This window comes from Spermophilus citellus (assembly GCF_964194105.1).
Source record: "Spermophilus citellus genome assembly, chromosome: 6".
In the NCBI taxonomy this organism is placed as follows: domain Eukaryota; kingdom Metazoa; phylum Chordata; class Mammalia; order Rodentia; family Sciuridae; genus Spermophilus; species Spermophilus citellus.
In genome coordinates, this window is record NC_138187.1 from 82,508,470 (window position 1) to 82,528,059 (window position 19,590).

The 19,590-nt window shown below is 37.7% G+C and overlaps 1 protein-coding gene across 1 annotated transcript in view; it reads left to right on the forward strand.

The window, feature by feature from the left end:
• MYO3A (myosin IIIA) overlaps positions 1-19,590 on the forward strand; it is a gene marked incomplete at both ends in the record, with an annotated part of 197,984 nt that overhangs the window by 149,927 nt on the left and 28,467 nt on the right. The window contains 5 exons of the mRNA XM_081300337.1: positions 3,368-3,479; positions 6,267-6,429; positions 8,139-8,262; positions 11,783-12,677; positions 14,473-14,617. Of these exons, the coding sequence (XP_081156463.1) occupies positions 3,368-3,479; positions 6,267-6,429; positions 8,139-8,262; positions 11,783-12,677; positions 14,473-14,617 (1,439 nt within the window). The remainder of the gene's footprint in view (positions 1-3,367; positions 3,480-6,266; positions 6,430-8,138; positions 8,263-11,782; positions 12,678-14,472; positions 14,618-19,590) is intronic.

Below are 19,590 nucleotides of genomic sequence, written 5' to 3' on the forward strand. Positions count from 1 at the left end.
TTTTTTGTACTAGGGATTGAACCCAGGGGTGCTTAAACACTGAGCCACATCTCCAGCCCTTTTTATTTTCTATTTTGAGACAGTCTACTAAGTTGCTGAGGTTGGCTTTAAACTCGTAATCCTCCTGCCTCAGCTTCCCGAGCCACTGGGATTACAGGCATGCGCCATCACACCACACCACACCACACCACACCCAGTTGAGAATTTTAATTCTTTCTGCTGACTTTCATATTTTTGGTAATTCATAGTATCATAAGGATAATTTTTTTCTTTAGAGACCTGGAAAAGGAAAGAAAGGTAGTCCTTTGAAGTGCCTTGAAATCAAGGTGGATATCAAAATTATATCAATTATATCAATATGGTGTAGCTTTTATATTAAAGAATTTTTATAGTTTTTTAAGACCAACTTTTTAGAGTTAGACATATAGCCAAATCTAATCATTGACTACTCCCTCCAGACCAGACCCAATTCTGTATCCAAAGTAAGAAATAAAATGCATTAAAATTTCTCATTGGATAATAGGTAAATTCTCCATTCTGTCCTTGGAAGCAGCTAGCCCCAAAATCCTAGATATAAAGGAGTTTCAAATTTCAAATTGAAATTACAATTTGACCTTATTATCATGCATGGCATGATTTGGGAAAACAGACCTGCAACTTGTTTAATTACTAATATAAATATTGGTAATGTCATATTAATATAATCCACCTTAAATTTCAGTAATTGTGTTTCTCTGTGTGTATAAATAAGTCACTGTGCTAAGCACTGCGGGAGACACAGAGTTTTAAAACTGGCTTTATCTTCAAGAATCTACAATTCAGTTAGAGCTATCAGAGCATTAGACACAGAAAGTTAAGGATACAATGCAAGGTAATAAATGCCAAGTCCACACTGGGCATGTGGCACACACCTGTAATCCCAGCAGCTCAGGAGGCTGAGGAGGAGGATTGCGAGTTCAAAGCCAGCCTCAGCAACAGCAAGGTGCTAAGCCATTCAGTGAGACCCTGTCTCTAAACAAAATAGGGCTGGGGATGTGCCTCAGTGGTTGAGTGCCTCTGAGTAAATCCCCAGTACCAAACAATAATAATGATAATAATAAATATCTAGTCCAAGAGAATGGTACACATACTGGAAGAGTGGGGGAGGGAAAGAGTAATCTCCAGGTTATTAAGAAGAAAGGTTCAAACTGGGATCTGACTTGGATATGTCTTGGGATCTGGCAGTGGAGAAAACAGGAAGGGACTTTCTTGGTGTTCAAGCTGGTGTGCCAAAAGCTACCAGGACTTGGATTGGACTGGATTGGCAGAGTGAGTGGTAGGAAATGACAGAAGATAAAATGAGGAAAACAGTAGGATTAAAATTACAAAGAGAGAACCTTCCATGCCAAGCTAACTTTATACTTTCTAAAATAACCATGGTTTTAGAATGTAGACCATGAGGAGAACTAAATTTATTGTGTTGACAATGTTGTCATTGAAAGTAGCTTATTTATTGAGATCAAAAATGAGAATAAATTCTTTAAAATGTTCCAAAGCCCTCTGTTATTATAAAATAGCAAATTACTTCATGATAAATAAGGAAGAGGGGGGAAAAAAACTCAGCATCTAGAAAACACATGAATAGCTGTTCTGAATAACAGGAAGTTCCAGAAATAAAAGGCTACCCTTTCTCTGTCACTGATTTGAAAGCTGTCATCCACACTGGCATGCCCCCTTAGGAAAGCAGAACAATTTGCAAACATCTTGTGAGGGTGTAAATAGGATTTAAATAGCTTCCCTCTGTCCTGCTTCCTTTGACTAATCCTCTTTATAGGGTGCAGAATTCCTCAGGCTTTTTATCTGATCCACTGTAGATAAACTCTTCTGTTTTGTGATAAGAAAGCAGTCTTAAGGGAAGATATGCCAGGTGACCTCACTTTGCATGAGACACTAGGTGTGAGAGTCAGCTTTCCATCACAATGATAACTGGGATACCTGGGATAATCAACTTTTAAAGAGAAAGTGTTTCTTCTAGCTCACTATTTGGAAGTTTCAGTCCATAATCATCCAACCCCATTGCCTTGGGCTTGTGACAGCACATCAGGCTCATGTGCTAGAGCAAAACCACTTACCCCGTGGGAGACAGGGAATGAAGGAAAGAGGAAAAGGAATGGGCAGCCAATACCCTTTTCAAGGGTATACCTCTGATGAAGATGTAGGCCCCACCTCTTAAAGATTTCATAGCCTCACAACAGCGCCACTCCAGGGAACAAGCCGTCCACACATGAACCTCTGGGGACATCAACGATCCACACTGTAGCACTAAGATTTTACTGTAGTTATTTCCAATGACCCCTTACACTAGGAATCCACTGAGGTCAGCTCCACTTCCCACTCAGCACCTATGCACAGTGGTTTGACTGATTCAAGTTTCAGTTTCCTCATCTGCATATAGGATTAGTAATAATAGTAACTACTTTACATGTGTTTATTAGCATTAAATGATATAATATAAATGAAGCGTAGGGATAGAACAAATGTCATGGAGTTGATACTTTAAAAAAGTCACCTGGCATGTCCGGCTTTACAGATTAGGAGCCACTCTCTATTCTCTGTGTTAAAATTCAGAATCTACTAAAACTTGCTGCTTCATTTCCATTTGACTTGGAGGTCGATCTTACCCCCAGACATCAAATAAAAATCATGAAGTGTTGAAAACACTAAGTATCTTCCTTTTTGCCCAAGATCCTTAACAGCATAAACTAATTTTTCCTTCCTTTAACTCATCCCCTTCCCCAGTAAATTTTATGGTTCAGTTCTTTCCTACATTAACCCCTTCCTCCCTTCCTCCCTCAACTGTTGATGGATTCATACAACAGCAGAAAACTCCAGCAAGGGACACAGTGTAACTCAAGGAGAAACAGCCATGGAAGGTGTATGTTCAGTGGTGGAAAGTTAAGGTAGAATTAAACCCTTTCACCCAATTTTAAGATCAACTTCCTGTGTTGTTGGAAAGTTGACTAAAGAATAAAAGTTTTCCCTCTGTAATCCTTCTGCTTTTAGTCCCCAGAGAAAGTTTCCTTTAAAAAAGAAATTATTTTTGTTGCTTTGCATGAAAGGAGTTTTTATGGAGGATTTTAGCATTGAAAAACAACCAGAAACATGAAAACCAACACTCACATGTATACAAATAGACGGGCTTGCTATTAGAGTGGCCTGGAACTGATGTGTTTTGAAGCTTCTCTGAGAATTCCTAAAGTGTCCTCTGCATTAAGTCTGGGATTCTCTTCCCCTCCTCTGGACAAAGCTGTGGAGTGGCCACCAGGCTGCTGAGATGTTGGACCACTCCACTGAATGGTGCTAACCATTTCTTTTTTTCTGTTTTCAGGTACTATGTTCTCTGCTACAAGTCCAGTGAAGAGCCCCCTGTGAGCCCTGACATCTGTGCCACCATTTTGGAAAAAGCTGGCCTTGATAACTGGGCTCTTGGAAAAACAAAAGTAACACTTCATGTAATTTTCTTGGGAAGCAATGATTTATTAAGAATTATAATATTTAACAGTGATTGAAAGTATTATAGGGATCCATGTAGCTCGGTGGTAGAGCACTTGCCTGGCAGGCTTGAAGCCCTGGATTTGACCCCCAGAACTGAAAAAAAAAAAAGAAACAAACAAAAATGAAAATATTATGACTTCTTATGAATTCTGTTTTAAAATAGGAGATATAAATTTACAAATCCATAAAGATTTCCTTCATCAAAATTAAATACTTTTGTTCTTCATAAAGGTTTCTTTTAAGAAATGCAAGAAAAAATTATCTCAAAGAACAATTTATCTCAAAGATTTATCCAAAAACAGACAAAATTTATCATGAATATACTTTACTTCAAGTGGTACTAAAAACAGACTGATACAATTTCTCTATTGTAATCACCAACAAATAGAGTTGAAAAGCTGTAGAGAATCAAAGTGATCAAAATAGGATTCCTGTTTTTCTTTTTCTTTTTTTTTATTTTCGAGTTTTCTTCTATTATAAATTTTGAAATTTATCTAGAGTCAAATATTCACCATTATTACTAGACTTGCTCTATGTGCTTTGATAGTGGTGTGTTTATTTTTAGCTTTGAGAACCAGTGGGATCTTATCCTATTTAATCCCTTTGAGAATAAAATAGAAAGTTACAACCTTTCTTGAATATGGAAATAAGATGGTAGCTGTTTGGAGGGAAGCTGCATTGGATTTTCAGATATCCTCTTAGCATCCCAAGATAAAGATAAGGAAATAAACAGGGTACCAGTGCACACTAAATGTATCTTAGGGCATGCTGAACTCATCACTGGGGAGTATAACATAATGGGCTGAGCATAAGTGAAGAGATATTCATAGATTGGCCATTTAAGGGTAATTATTATCAGCCACACCACAACAGTGCCAAGACAAACTTCCACATTTGCAAAGAAATTTGTATTGTTTCTTGGGGGCTGGAGGATTGAGAGAGAATTTTCATAATGTTCAGATGAGGTGTTAGTACTGAAATAGTGTAAGGGATTTAAAAAAAAAAAAAAAAGTCTACCTTAGACTCAATGTCCTACACGTTCAGTAATCCATATTTACTTTAATATTTAGACAGGGAAAATCCTGGCATTGAAAAGAAAGATACATATTTTATTCACACTGTTTTCTTTTAGATGCTCACAAAAATGAATTCTGTCAGGCTGAAATTCCATCATTTATGGTCTGAAACGCATGCTTAACTTCAAATGGAGTTTTAACTTGCAGAAAGGCCCTTTGCCATCCCAGTTTTGCGTGATATTTAAGTAGCATTTTAAAGCTATTTGTATTTTTCCACTTCACCTTTTCTAACTCATTAACATGGATAAAAGTATTTAATATAAGGACATTTCTAATGTTATGCAAAAAAATAATGACCTTTTCAAACAGATTGTATTTTAAATGAATTGTCAACAGAAGAATGGACTCAATACATTAACTTCTAGAGTTCTGTAGTAATTAAAACTGAATTCAATCAAAATCTATAATGCTAAACTATTTGCATGTGGATACCAAGCTTTTCAAGTTCAATGGAACACTGAGAGATCCTCCATGCAGGGTTACCATGTGTCATGAGTCAGCCATAAAATATGAATTTAAGTGACTTTCTTGATAGATTCAATAAACTCTTTGAAGTAACCTTCATAAGTAAATTTATCCATCAGGAAAAAAAACTTTTTATTTCATTAGGGGGAATGGGGAAGTTAGAAATTCTAATATGAGAAGACCACTCCAGATTTTCATGCCTTTTCCCTGTTGTCATTTCTTTTAATTTTTTAGAGTGATCCAAAGTCAGCCCTCCTTTCTAGAAGATGGCATTTGGATTTAGTGAGAACATTGTTAATATGTTAAGTCCCATCCTCCCGGATTTGGTATACATATAAAAACTTAAATTGAGCCAAATGTTGTGGGATACATATAAAAACTTAAATCGAGCAATAAATATACGACTTACGGTAACTTTTGAAATAAATAGTATGTTTTTAGAGTTCTGTTTTTTTGAAAAAAAGTAAAAATGATTAGTGAATGATTAGAGCATTTGAAATATATATATGTATATTTATGTATATGTCTTTCCACATATACAAATATACATAAAGTATATAAGCTCAGATTGTGATTCCCAACCTAATTTAATGCATTGATGTCAATTTCATTGAAATATTCACAGAATTGAAAACTTTGGATTTACTGGGTTAATTAAACCTGCCTGGGTCACTCTCTCTGCCTTACACCCTCCACTGACAGCCCTATAAGCTCTAAAAGACAGTGCCTCTGTCTTATTTATCTTTGTATCCCCACCATATAAGTACACATAAGATCTAAATAAACAGTTGACAAACAAATAACTGTATTGTCTCTGGGAAGTATCATTGTCTTTTTTTTATTTACGACATAAAAAATTGTTTAACCCAGAATACATGATGCTAAAATTTTTCTAGAAGAGCTCAACATCCTTCACTCTAATTATTGCATCCGACAGAACCCAAAATTTCCTGTTGTAAATGAGCAATATCATTGCCATCTTCTGATTCTTACTCAGAGAATGGTTTTCTTCAAGCACAAAAATCTATGCTGTCCAAGCAATGCCAGGGCCAAACAAGCAAAAGATAAGTGATTCCCAAAATCTAAAAGAGATTGACCATACAGCCTATTTGTTTCTTCAAAGCATAGTACATGATTGCTTTACATTTGTGTGCCATGGTTTTATTTACATTTTATTTTAATTCTTTTAAGGTGTTCCTTAAATATTACCACGTAGAACAGTTAAATCTAATGCGGAAAGAAGCCATTGACAAGCTCATTTTGATTCAAGCCTGTGTCAGAGCATTCTTGGGTTCAAGAAGATACCAAAAAATACAACAGAAAAGGAAAGAAAGTGCTATAATAATTCAGTCAGGTAATTACTCAGACACTTCACAATGTAACAAAGTATAATGTTCTGTTTTGATATAGGCATGAAATCAGATCTTCTAGCACTTGCTATATACAGACCTCCAATTTTCATGTAGCTTATATGTTTACCCCCGGTCTGGGTAGCCTTGATATTTTCCTCTATGTTAAATCTAATCAGATTGTTTCAGTGACTGACACTTCTAATATTTGAATAATTTTTTGTTTCAAGTAAAATAACTTTTAAATTTTCAGTCAAGGATTAGTGAAATGCAATTGACCTATTGCACAAGATATGGCAAATTATTGAATTAATTATGGATCTCAAGAATCATATTACAGTATTATAATTCATCTGACAATGAGATTTTTTTCCTACTGTATTCCAAAGGTTACACTTGCCATAATTTTTGACAACTTAATTAAATTTTATTTTGTTAAAGGGCATTCATTTCTTTTTACTAGCTCTAGGGAAATAATATCTATAATCGTACTTTCCTTCACAAATTCTTCTTGAAATGTTAATAGACTTTGTATTTTGCTGTCTATTTTTCTACAGGATGCTAAATTTAAATAGAGCCTCGTATGGTTGGTACCATGTCATTCAAACATTTTCGACTGGATACCCATAGTAAAATATGTATTTTATGTGATAACCTGATACATACCACACAGCAATAGACTCTGATATTTTCTATTCTAGTCTATTTCATTTCATTTTTAGATGCTAGATTTTGGCCACTAAGTCAATTTTATGATCCTCTAAAGGTGTGTAGTTGTATTCTGCAGAAAATTGATTTGTTGTGGGAATAACTGACATTCAAGATAGTCGCATCCCAGTCCCAGTTCCATCAATCAATAGCAGGTCATCATTATCTCTTTTGGAATTTTAAGCTGTGAACTTCTCGCTAAGACATCAAAATGCAGTCCCTGTAATTTGAGATCTAATTTTTCATCCACACTTCTGAAATGCACAAAGCTCTGAGGACAAATCTTTCAGAAATCATTTGGCAGTGGAACATGTCCTAATATAAAGTGAAGTTATGTGCAGTTCTGTATTCATTCCATTGAGTTGAAATATTCCATTTTTCTGAAGTATTCATTCGTTTGATATGGGATGCTTTCTTGACATGAGGAATGTTACAGAATAGATAATCACTCACTGTTTCCTTTCTAAAATAAAATACTTCTTTCGGGTCTGAGATGGGGGTCTTACTATGTCATCCAGGCTAGTCTCAAACTCCTGGACTCAAACAGCCCTCCCACTTCAGCCTCCTGAGTAACTGGGACTACGGGTACACACGCACTGCACCAAGCTAAAACAAAATTCTGTAATCCAAATTCTGAAATGTATCAGGCCCCAAGGATAATTGGCCAAATGTCCAAAACCTGCAGTTAGATAATACGATAATAAGGACTTGTAAAGAGTAGAACATAACAAAAAAAAAAAAAAAGGAAATTTTTTTGGCAATTTTGTCATTGACTTGGTTCATCTGTATCATTCTAGTTTCATTTTAGTCCTTCCTTGGGTATGAAAGACCCTTCAGGGAGTCTATGACTGTAAATTGTATCTAGAAGCATCTTGTTACTGAGCCCATTTAAAAAAAAATGTGGCATCTTTAATTTCATTTTCCCTTTGAAAATGGGTGGTCAAAAAATAAGTTGTCAAAAACACTTGTTTCTGTTCAACACTGCTTTGGGCCTTGCATGTTTCAGCTGCAAGAGGACATCTAGCCAGGAAACAAAGAAAAGAAATGGTTAACATGAAAAACACAGCAGGAGCAACCATCCAGATGTGTGATCAAGAACTTGACTACAAGAAAAACTTTGAAAATAAGAGGTAGAATGATGTTCTTTCTTGTGCCAATTTGAAACAAAGGTTTTTCAAACCAATAAGGTCATAGAAGAGTGTTCGCAGTCTCTCTCATACTAACCAGGTACTGACCCCAAAAATGTCAGTAAACATGTAGCGGCCACCCTTGTGCTCTTTTCTTAGCTGGGAGGTCATTGGTATCTCACACTGATCATCACGCTTTCTTTTCAGGGTACTGTGGCTCCCCTTGGCCTCTACCAGACAGACTGCTTTCTGGAAGTAGTTCTGTTCCAAAGACTGAGTGTCCTTTGATAATAATTCCTTTGCCCACATTCAAATACCTCTCCTCATCTAAACAATGTCCTTGGGTTCATTCATTCATTTCTGTGGTCTAAGAGCCAATATGCCAATATGTATGTTTCCAAGTGCATATGAGCAGATCACCTGAACTCATTTATTCAGCAAGCTGTTTGCTATGCAGTGGGCACACATAGATAAATGAAACAAAATCTCAACAAATTGCTTCCATTTTCTTGGTAAAGAAATATGACCCATAAGTACATCTCTAATGAAATGGGTTAAAATATGCAAGCAATTTGGAGAGGGTAAGGAGGAGGGAACCCTGCCTTCAAGATATAAATTAAGGAAGGAAAAATACCTAGATGTTGAATTGATCAAAAGATAAGTGACTGATTCTCCAGGGAGGTAAAGATCGTTCCAGCCCCAACTTTAACATCAGAGCTGGGTACAGAAAGTGTGAAAGAATGAGATAGAAGAAGAGATGATGTCCTTCTCTCCCCACTCACCCACACCTGGTAGTCTCTCACCCAACATACTGATACCAATAGTGAATCTCATAGATGGTTTTCCTACCATTTCTTCCCCTCACCTTCACCCACACTCTCCCTATGTCACCCAGGCCAGCCTTGTTTCCTTGTTTGACAAACACAATGTTTATCTGAAATGCAAAGGCATTTGGTGGTGTCTTCAGTTTTTTGTGTATTCAAAGACCTGCATATATGCTCTTTGTCCTTGTCTGTAACAAACAGTCCAAGTGATTTGTTTCTCCTTGTGACTAGTTATAAAACATTCCAGCGAACTTCAGAGTGACCACCTGCATGCCTCAGGGACAGGAGGATGGATGCTATCTGTGAGATATGTAAACTGGTTGCAGATGGAAGAAAGAAACACCAATTTTACTACTTTTAGAAATTACTACCTGTAGAATTTAAATTACTACTTTTAGATATTACATTTAATGAGGAAGTCTGAGGACACCAAGGGTTAGCTTTCAATTTAGCAGATACTTATTAAGCATCTACTACATGTCAGATCCACTTTAGAGCACATGAATGTGAATAAGAAAACTCCCCACATGGACTGGCATGGGGAATTTGACATTTATTGGCCTGTCAGAGGCAGTGCACTGCAAAACCAGACATAAAAGAAGCACAAGGATTTTGAATGTTTTTGCCATAAAGAAGTGATAAAGTTGGAGGAAATGAATATGTTTAACTCGATGACACAATGGCTACATGTATTGAAACATCACCCGGTACCCCATTAATACGTATAACTTTTGTGTTTTATACATCAGTTAAAGTAAATTTAATTTCTAAGAAAAAGTACAAGTAGAGAAGCAAGGGACGTTCAGAGGCAGGAAATAAATGTCAGGGAAAGTGAGGCAGGTGCACCTGGCATACACCCACTTACCAAGCTCTGCTCTCTAGCACCCTCAGCCCTCCACGACTTCTGACTTTCCTTTCCTGCAGCCACCTGAAACCCTTGGTTTTCTTTACCCTTCCTTGAGCAGCCCCTGACCTGTGACCTAGAAAACCACACTTAGAATTTGGAGAAAGGTTGAGCCCTCCCACCCTCTCCAGCAGGAGTCAGAAGAGACGATCACTAGTCCTTCCTTCCCCTGCTGGAGCTCTGAAAGGTTCTCCTGAGAAGCATCTTGGAAAACCTTTAAAAGTCCTCCATGTGCTGTGCTAGCCTCCAGCGCACAGCGGAATGTTCTGTAGCATGAATTCAGACATATAATTGATATGGGATGGACCTGGCAATTTGAGCAGTGCATACAAGGGCTTACCAGTAAGATGCATTTGAAGTCTCAATACTAACTTATAATGTTTGTTTGTTTTTTCCGGAGTGTAGACATTCAGAGGTTACATGCTTATCTTCTCTCATTAGTTGCATATTTTGATTAAATATAAATATTCTGGTGAGTTTAATTAAGATGAAGTATTTAATTACTAGCATGGCCACTCATCGAAATGATGGTTGGGATTTGTGGTGCCCTGCATCATTTTCTGTTTCATCCAAGATTCTGATAGGCCTTCAGAAGATGCCACATAAGGCCTAACAAGTGGTCAGTGGTATTAAGAAAATGAAGTCCCAGGAGATTTTTCCACCTTTGACTCAAAGAAGAGTCCTTCTTCTCAAATTGCAAAAGACCAAAACTCTCACATGTGTTCTGGGCTGATTTGAAAGTGTTGGGCACAAGCCTCCCAGAGAGAAGGGAGAGGTATTAGAATGCCATGTTGTGACTATTTAACTCCACCTAAATGCCATTTTTTAGTTGATTTAAAAAAATAATAAATGACAGTGGAATCCTTTTCATATCTCTGGTTGTATATAAAGTATGTTGACACCAATTCATGTCTTTATACACGTACTTTGGATAATGATGACCATCACATTCCACCATCCTTGCTAATCCCCTGCCTCCTCCCTTTCCCTCTCACCCCTCTGCCCTATCTAGAGTTCATTTATTCCTCCCAAACTCCCCCTCCCTACCCCACTAGAAGTCAGCCTCCTTATATCATAGAAAACATTCAGCATTTGTTTTTTGGGGATTGGCTAACTTCACTTAGCATTATCTTCTCCAACTCCAATGATTTACCTGCAAATGCCATGATTCTAAGTGCCATTTTCATGTCTGTATTGCTCTTGTGAGGGTTTTGGCCTCGGCTTGCAGAGGAGGGGGAGCTATAAAAAAGGCCAATTTCCTTATCTTCAAGTTAAGGTGAAATCAGTTTTAAAGGATATTGGCAAAGCAATAACGATCAGAGCTCTATTGAGGACACTGCTCTAGCTTTAATTTTGCAAGCTATTTCCTGTGATCAATATACTTGGTGGTTTTTAAACTATCTACCTGAACCTCACGTACACACTCTGTTTACTGGTCTCAAAACTAGGCATGTTTCCCACAACCTCTCATCACGTGGCATTTTGTTCTAAAAATGATACAATTAAATTCCTAGAATTTTGATATCTTGTGAAATGAAAATATGGATCTTTGTGTGCTTGCCTGTATCTGCCTCTAAGCTGAAACACGTTTTCTCATTATTCAAATAGTTGTAGAATAGAGTAGAACATTTTGGGAAGCTCTTGATTAATGTAACTTGCTAAAAAAATTTTTTGAGCTCTTTTTGCTCCTTTTGTTTTTCTCCCACCCTTTTATGGCTTGTAGCTGTTGCCAAAAGAAGTAATAAGCTCTCGTTTTAGTATCATCATGTATTCAGATCTAATATTTTTTGTACAGGGAATCTTTTGTGAAGAAACGGACAGAAAATTCAGTATCTACTAATGAAACTGTGATTCCAACTTCAAATAATAAAGGGAATCCCTTGGTAGGGAAGGCTTCTACTTTCAAAACCAAAGGGGAAGCCACCAATGCTGTTGAGAGTAACAACAGAGGATATCAAACTCAGCAAAAAGTGAATAATGTGTATGGAGAAGAGGCTGATCAAGAACTGTACCTCATCGGGCACCCCTGGGCAGAAGAAGTAAACCCCAAACAGAAGTATATCAAAGACCAAGAAGAAAACAAAATAAAGACAAGGGAGGAAAACACTGTGATCCAGAGTCATTATCAGAGGTACACTGAAGAAAGGAATTTTGAAGAATCCAAAGCAGCATATCTGGGAAAGGGGATCCCATCAGAAGGGCCATGCGACCCAGGACTTTGGTTAGCTGAGAATGAGAATTCCTTTAAAAAGACTTGGGAACCTACTCTTAACCAAAGGTCAGTTTCTCAAAATGCACATCATAGCAAAGAAAAAGAAAAGACTTCAGTAGTTACCCAGAATTCATCCATGTACAGCCAGGAGAGAGGCCATCAGAGATACCAGGCAGTCAAAGAGAGGCCCGTTGAACCAATGATACAGAACCAGGAAGAAAGCAAAGCTGCTGTGTTCACTCAGAACAAATATGGGGGATTAATGCAAAGGCAGCAACTAAGGGAGGGCAGGGTGTCTCCTTCTTTTAAGAATGAAAAGGTTCTGGCAACACCAGCAGAAGTAACAAGAAACACCTACAGTGTGTATTCCTGTCCCTCAAAACATGAGGAAACCCCCAATATCAAGATGAAGGATGACAGACACTCAAAAGCAACTTCAGAAAAAGCAGCCTGTGATTTGGCAATATTTTCAAAACAGGTATGTATACAAACAAATTTATTTACTAGTATAAATCTCTGGGAATGACCCAGTAGCTTAATTAAACAAATGATGAATCGTTGATGCATTGTTTCATCTGTTTGAGACCTTTTTAATTAAGTGTCTCGAGGATTATACTATTTAAATGCTGTATAATTTTTTTAAAAAATTTACTATGATTAAAAAAAAAAGCAAAAAATGTGGTAGAAACCTCATGTAGTGAGGATACTGGAGAGGTTTTAAAAGACTGGGATCGGATAGTGCAAAATTTCATGTTTCTGTGAGACCTTTTGTTACTGCTAAAAATATATATAAGTTTTGTAAGCCCCCTAGTTTATTCTTTCTCCCTGACTCCAATTTTAGTTGAAAAGGCATAATTAGATGTTAAAATGAAATATGTAGCCATAATAATATACATATCTAATGAAACCCTCACAACAATAAGCAAATCATGGATAATTAAGATCACAAAGAAAAAAAAACACAAGAAATTCTCTCATAGAGATTATTTCATGTCACCCATAGGCATGTCTCAGGTTTTAGGGCTTCTGGCAGGCATATATGGATTTCTAACCAATTATTACTGTGGGGAGATATAGGAACCAGTTCCTGTTAAGTTCTATTCCAGTTCCTGCTCTTTCTAGGCATTTAACCTGAAGGAAATGACTTTGTCCTAGCACTTTATTTTATTCTATATAAAGTGAAAGGTTTTAACTTGGTGACCTCTAAAATACATGAATTCCTAGGGTAGTCAATGGTATATAAAATAAGAAGAAATATCATAATAGGCCAGTTCAAGGAAGTATTATCTAGTATCCCTGAGCCCTTAAAATCTGCCTTTTGTCTCTGGTGGCAGCTGAGCCCTTGAAAAATGCAATCATTGGCCTTGGTCCCCATCTTAGTGCTACAGGAATGGTCTAACATCTCCAACCTCTGGCTGTCAGTGGAGGTCTGCCATTGATTAATTTACCTAGTCCCTATTTTGTTTTTGTTTTTGTTTTTGTTTTTGTTTTAGGCACCCAGAAATAGTGAATTCACATTCATGAGTGAATGGATAGTGAATTCACATTTGGTGCATAAATTTGCCCACTCAAAAATCAAATCAGGGATTAAAATCCAGACCTACTATGTCACTGAGACACCAAAAAGAATTAGCATTACGGATTCATCCACCAGGCCTGGCTAATGACACCATGGGGGTGGATTCAGTGCTCCACAGAGGCAGACAAGCAGGAGCCCACACTCACCCTAGTGGGACAGCCAGGTTGTCAGAGCTGGGTAGGCTGGAAAGAGAGAGGTGCCCTGAAGTCAAGCTAAGACTGGAAAGAAAAAGAGGGAAGGGGCTGGGGTTGTGGCTCAGTGGGAAAGTGCTTGCCTAGCATGTGTGAGGCACTGGATTCGATTCTCAGTACCACATAAAAAAATAATAAAGGTATTATGTCCATCTATAACTAATAAAAATATTTTAAAAAGAAAGAACGAGTGAAGCTTAGTATAGTGAAAGGCAGCAGAGGGCTTCCTCAGGATAGAATTAGAAAGGCAATCCCAGCAGAATGGTAAGGGCAGATGTCAGATCTCAGGAACCCCAGGAAGGACTTGATGGAGATGGCATGACACATCTGTTATGTTAAGTGAGGACTTTATCAGACCTGGTACAGAAGTCAGGGTGGGTTCTAGAGAAAGAAGAGCATGGGAGTGACAGGGAATGTTAATAAAGAATTCAGAAGACCGCTGTGTTCCTATGGAATGCTAAGAATTCTTTTTCTTGATTTGTTCTGACACATGACCCTTTTAGATATCAAAGTTATCTGAAGAATATTTCATTCTGCAGAAAAAAATGAATGAAATGATTTTGTCACAGCAACTGAAGCCACTTTATCTGGGTGTTGATCCCTGTAAGTCAATTAATGGAACGGTTTCTTCTCAGCAGTGCCTCTCAGGTAAAAATCAATAAAGCCAGAACTTCCTAATGGGGGAGAAATTGCCAGACACTTTATTAGTTTCCCACCTGTATTATATGGCAGATTTGAGGTGACTTGTTCTGTCTCCAGGGGAACCTTTGTTCCATTCCATTTCTTATAAGCATATACACATTTTTCCAGAATGTTCTACCTACCTCCTACCTTCTCATACATCTTTCTCCTCTTGTTTTCTTCTTTTACTTTTTTTTTTGTGTGTGTGTCTTTTACACACTTTAATTAGAACTTGTCATATGACACCCAGAAGGGAACAATAAACAATGGTTTAGAGAAAGTAGGATGGGATTCAGGATCAATTAAAGAAAACAAACACATGAAATATTTCTATTTCTTTGGTCAACACCAGCAAACTTAAGTATAGTGTGGAAAGTGCAAATCTCTGTTCAGATGTACAAAACCCAGATATATAAGAAATGCCATTATAAAATTTTCTTCTGGTCAGCCTTACTCATACACGGCCCCCATTGCACCAAACTAAACTGGTGAAGAATTCAACCTCATTGATTATCAACCCCCCACTGCAGGGCTGTACAAAGGCCTAGGGAGGCCAGTGAAGGTCAAATAGAGTCTGTATTTACCAGCCATTTGTCTGTGAAGTTATTGCTAGGATACCCATCATCCCAGCTGGTCTCCATGACCCCTTCAAATTGAGAATCTCTGCTATTCTCAGACCCTACAGGCTGCACCTGGGAACTGGAGGTCTGGAGTCTCACTGTCCGCCATGTTCCAGGTGGCCTCCCCTCTGTGGCCTGATCACCTCCATATCAACGGCCACTCAAAATTTCAGGATCCCCATCTATGTGGACCCTGCTGACCTCTGGGAGATTTTTCTGAAAGAATCTGCATTTATTTTCCCTCACTTTCTTTTAGGCCTTCTGCTTTCTTGCCAGATACTTGATGCCATCTTTGGAATGAGTTTGACTCTTAGGAAAGACAGGAAGAGCAACTGGCCTCGTGCAGCTTCTGATGTCTTCCTCACAAAATCTCTGAGGCAAGAAAATACTAAGATGAGCTCAGCTACTCTCCTAGCATGGGAGGAAGGGGAAATAGGCAATATTTCTATCAGTTACCCTGCCATATTGCTTTCCAAGTCAAGAATTGTGGCGAAGCTTAAAGCTTCAACAAGGAAACTTGAACAAAAAAAACTGTGTACCTGCTGGCACTTGGGTGCTTTCTGCTGATGCTCTCCTGCTCTCTGGTTCTGGCCACAACCTTTTGTTTTAAAGAATAGAATTTTAGCAAGTCAGATCCCAGAGGTCCTTAGGTTGGCTGCTGCTCATGACCTGTGCCCCAAGGCACATGACCTATGACTAGGCAGAGGAGGAGGGTATCAGCTGCAGGTTGCATGTGACTATGCTGGTATATGGGCAGTGAGGTGCAGAGGTGTGGGGATGCAGGGGAAGCCAGGCAGGACACCTGCAAAGCAGATCATATAGTCCATGTTTATCCAAGTCCATGGCTGGAAAGAGGAGGTAGAAGTGGGAAGCACCACGTTGGGAGGTTGTGGAAGCTGTTGGTATGTGGTCTGGCTATCACTTTTGAGGGACTTTGAATAAGCAGCAGAATGACACTAGAAAAATCAAGTCATGATTCACTTTCGTCTTTAATCTTCCATTGTTTTACTTGGACTTAAGAAGAATATCAAAGATCAATTATTAGTTTACATGAAGAGAACTATTTCTTTAACCCTTTAGGTTTAGAGGAAGAATCTTTTTATTCCCTATATAGGTGGAGAGGGTATGTATTCTACTACAATTGTTGAAGGCTAAATTGGCAAACATCAAATTGTCCTGAGTGCCCAAGAGTAGCAAAGAAAGTACCTCAGAGAGGGTCTGAAGTAGCTCAGAAGGCACAGAAGGACCTGGGTGGACCTGACATTCCAAAATCTAGGAGTAAGGGAAGATGCCATTGATGCCAGTGACCAGAGACTAGACAGGACAAGTCACTCAACAGATGCTGTTGAACAGCCCAAAATGGCTACAGAACAGGTGTCCACTCCTCACTAATGCCTTAGAGAGGCTGAAATCTCTCACCCCACCCCCAACTTTGATGTGGCCCTGAACTGACAAATGGGAAGGTCAGAAACCCAAAATGGCTAAGTTTACTTAGACGCTAAGATAATTGAAAGCAATTGAGTTGAACTAGGATTTGCTAAAAAAATAATAATACTAGAATTTGAATCAAATGTATGATATGTCAAGATCACTGTATTGTCTTGAGCAACTAATTAAAAAAAAGAAAGTAAAGATGAGCCCTAAGAGGTAGAAATTAAGTCTATTTTTAGGAAAATTAAGTTATATTTTTTGTGAATCTGAATTGTAGTGATTAAAAATGTAACTTTGCTATATGCTGTTAAAGAGCTTCATTTTTAAAAAGATCATTCTGCATGTTACATGAATAGAATTTGACCACATGAAGGGAAATGTGGAAGCACATGAGGCTGGCAGTCTGGAGGAGGCGGTGGCCAAGAAGGTCATTTCGAGCTGATCAGTCAATAGATTGCAAAGGATTTAGTGATAGATTGCATGAGATGGGGCAAGTCAAGGTTTCCAGTGGGGTATACCTGAAACAGGAAGGGTTAGATAAGAGCAGAGCTGTGGGTTGGAGTCAAGGCATGTCAAATAAGAGAAACTGTTGATGAATTCAGGTCTCTCAGGTAGGCAGGTGGACACTGATATGGTAACTGAAGCCATGTACTAGGTAGGATTTTGCAGGGAATCCTACAGTGAGAAGAGAGGGAAAGGGGAAGAGGAAGGAGAAGGGGGCTTAACACAGGAGCTCAGACATGGGCAGGACAGGTAGAGAAGAATCGGCAAAGAGGAACAACCAAAGAAGATGTAGGATGGGTAGGGACCCTGGAATCTCAGAGGCCATAGCAAGAAGGGGTTTAATAGGCTAGTGGGGAAAATGATGCTGAGAGAGCAAGAAAATAACTATAAAATATCCAGGAAATTTTCTACTTGTTAACAGTTATTAATTGAATTCTCCAGATGTTATTTGAATATTAGAACAGACATGGAAGGAAAGAGGGATATAATCCTTGGGCTCCTTTTGGGAAGATTTATCCCCTATATCTGTGATTACAAACCATATTCATATGTTTTAATGATCTATTTATTTTTAAAAATTTTTTGAATAGCTTATAAACACTCACTATAAAATATAGGCCAGAGAATTTAAATCAAGGTCACAAATTGGGCCAGATATTGCTTGATTAATATTTAATCCTCACAAAGGAACCAAATTCATTATTTTACCTTTGGTTGTGCAGCTTTATCTCAGGATAGGAAAATTCCGTCCTAAGTAAGATTTTTCTAATTTTTCTTTTAAGAACAGCCTATTTTTGCTAATCTTCTGTCAACATTTTTTAAATCCATATTTTTACTGGTGCATGATAGTTGTACATACTTGTGGGATTTGTTGTTACATATTTGTACATACATCCAATATAAGTATATAATTTGGTCAATATCATTTGCCAGTATTTCCCCTCTCCCCCCTCCCTTCTCCTGGTCCCTTTTCTCTGCTCTACTGATCTCCCTTCCATTTTCACAAGATTCCCCATCAACACTATTCTTTTCCTTTTTTCTCTCTAGCTTCCATATATGAAAGAAAACGTACAACTTTTGACCTTCTGAGTTTGGCTTATTTTGCTTACCATAATGTTCTCAAGTTGCATCCATCTTCCTGCAGTGACATAATTTCATTTTTCTTTATGATTGAATAAAACTTTATTATATATATATATATATATATATATATATATATATATATATATATATACACACACACACACACACACACACACACACACACACACATTTTCTTTAGCCTAGGTGATGGACACCTAGGCTGGTTCCATAGTTTTGGCTATTGTGAATTATGCTGCTATAAATATGGGTATGCATATGTCACTGTAGTATGATAATTTTAACTCTTAAAAATAAATACCAAGGAGTGGTATAGCTGGGTCATAGGTGGTTCCATTCCTAGTCTTTTAAGGAATCTCCATACTGATTTCCACAGTGGTTGTACTAATTTACAGTCCCACCAACAGTATAAAATTGTTCATTCCTTTTACTCCATATTCTCTCCAGCATTTATTATTTGTTTGTATTCTTGATGACTGTCATTCTGACTGGAGTGAGAGGAAATCTTGGGGTAGTTTTGATTTGCATTTCTCTAATTGCTAATGATGTCAAACATTTTTTCATGGATTTGTTGGCCATTTGTGTTTCTTCTTTTAAAAGATGTCTGTTTAGTTCATTTGCTCATTTATTAATTGGGTTGTTGGGTTGTTTTGTTTGTTTGTTTGTTTTCTGAGTTCTTTATACATTCTAGATATTAATCCTTAGTCAGAAGAGTAGCTAGCAAAGATTTTCTCGCATTCTGCAAGTTTTCTTTTCACATTCTTAACTGTTTCCTTTGCTGTGCGGAAGCTTTTAATTTAATGCCATCCCATTTATTAATTCTTGGCATTATTTCCTGAGCTTTAGGGGTCCAATTGAGAAAGTCATTGACTGTGCCTACCTATTGGACTGTTGACCCTATGTTTTCTTCCAGGAGTTGCATAGTTTCTGGTCTAATTCCTAGGTCTTTGATCCATTTTGAGTTGGTTTTTGTGCAGGATGAGAGAGAAAGGTCTAGTCTCATTCTTCTACATATGAATAACCAGTTTTCCCAGCACCATTTGTTTAAGAGGTTGTCTTTTCTCTATTATATGTTCTTGGTACCTTTGTCAAAATCAGATGACCATGACTGTATCTGTATGTGTTTTTCTCTGTGTCTTCTAATCTGTACCACTGGTCTATGTATCAGTTTTTATGCTAGCACCATGCAATTTTTGTTACTATAGCTCTGTAGTAAAATTTGAAGCCAGCTATTGTGATGCTTCCAGCATTACCTTTTTGGCTTGGAATTCCTTTGGCTATTCT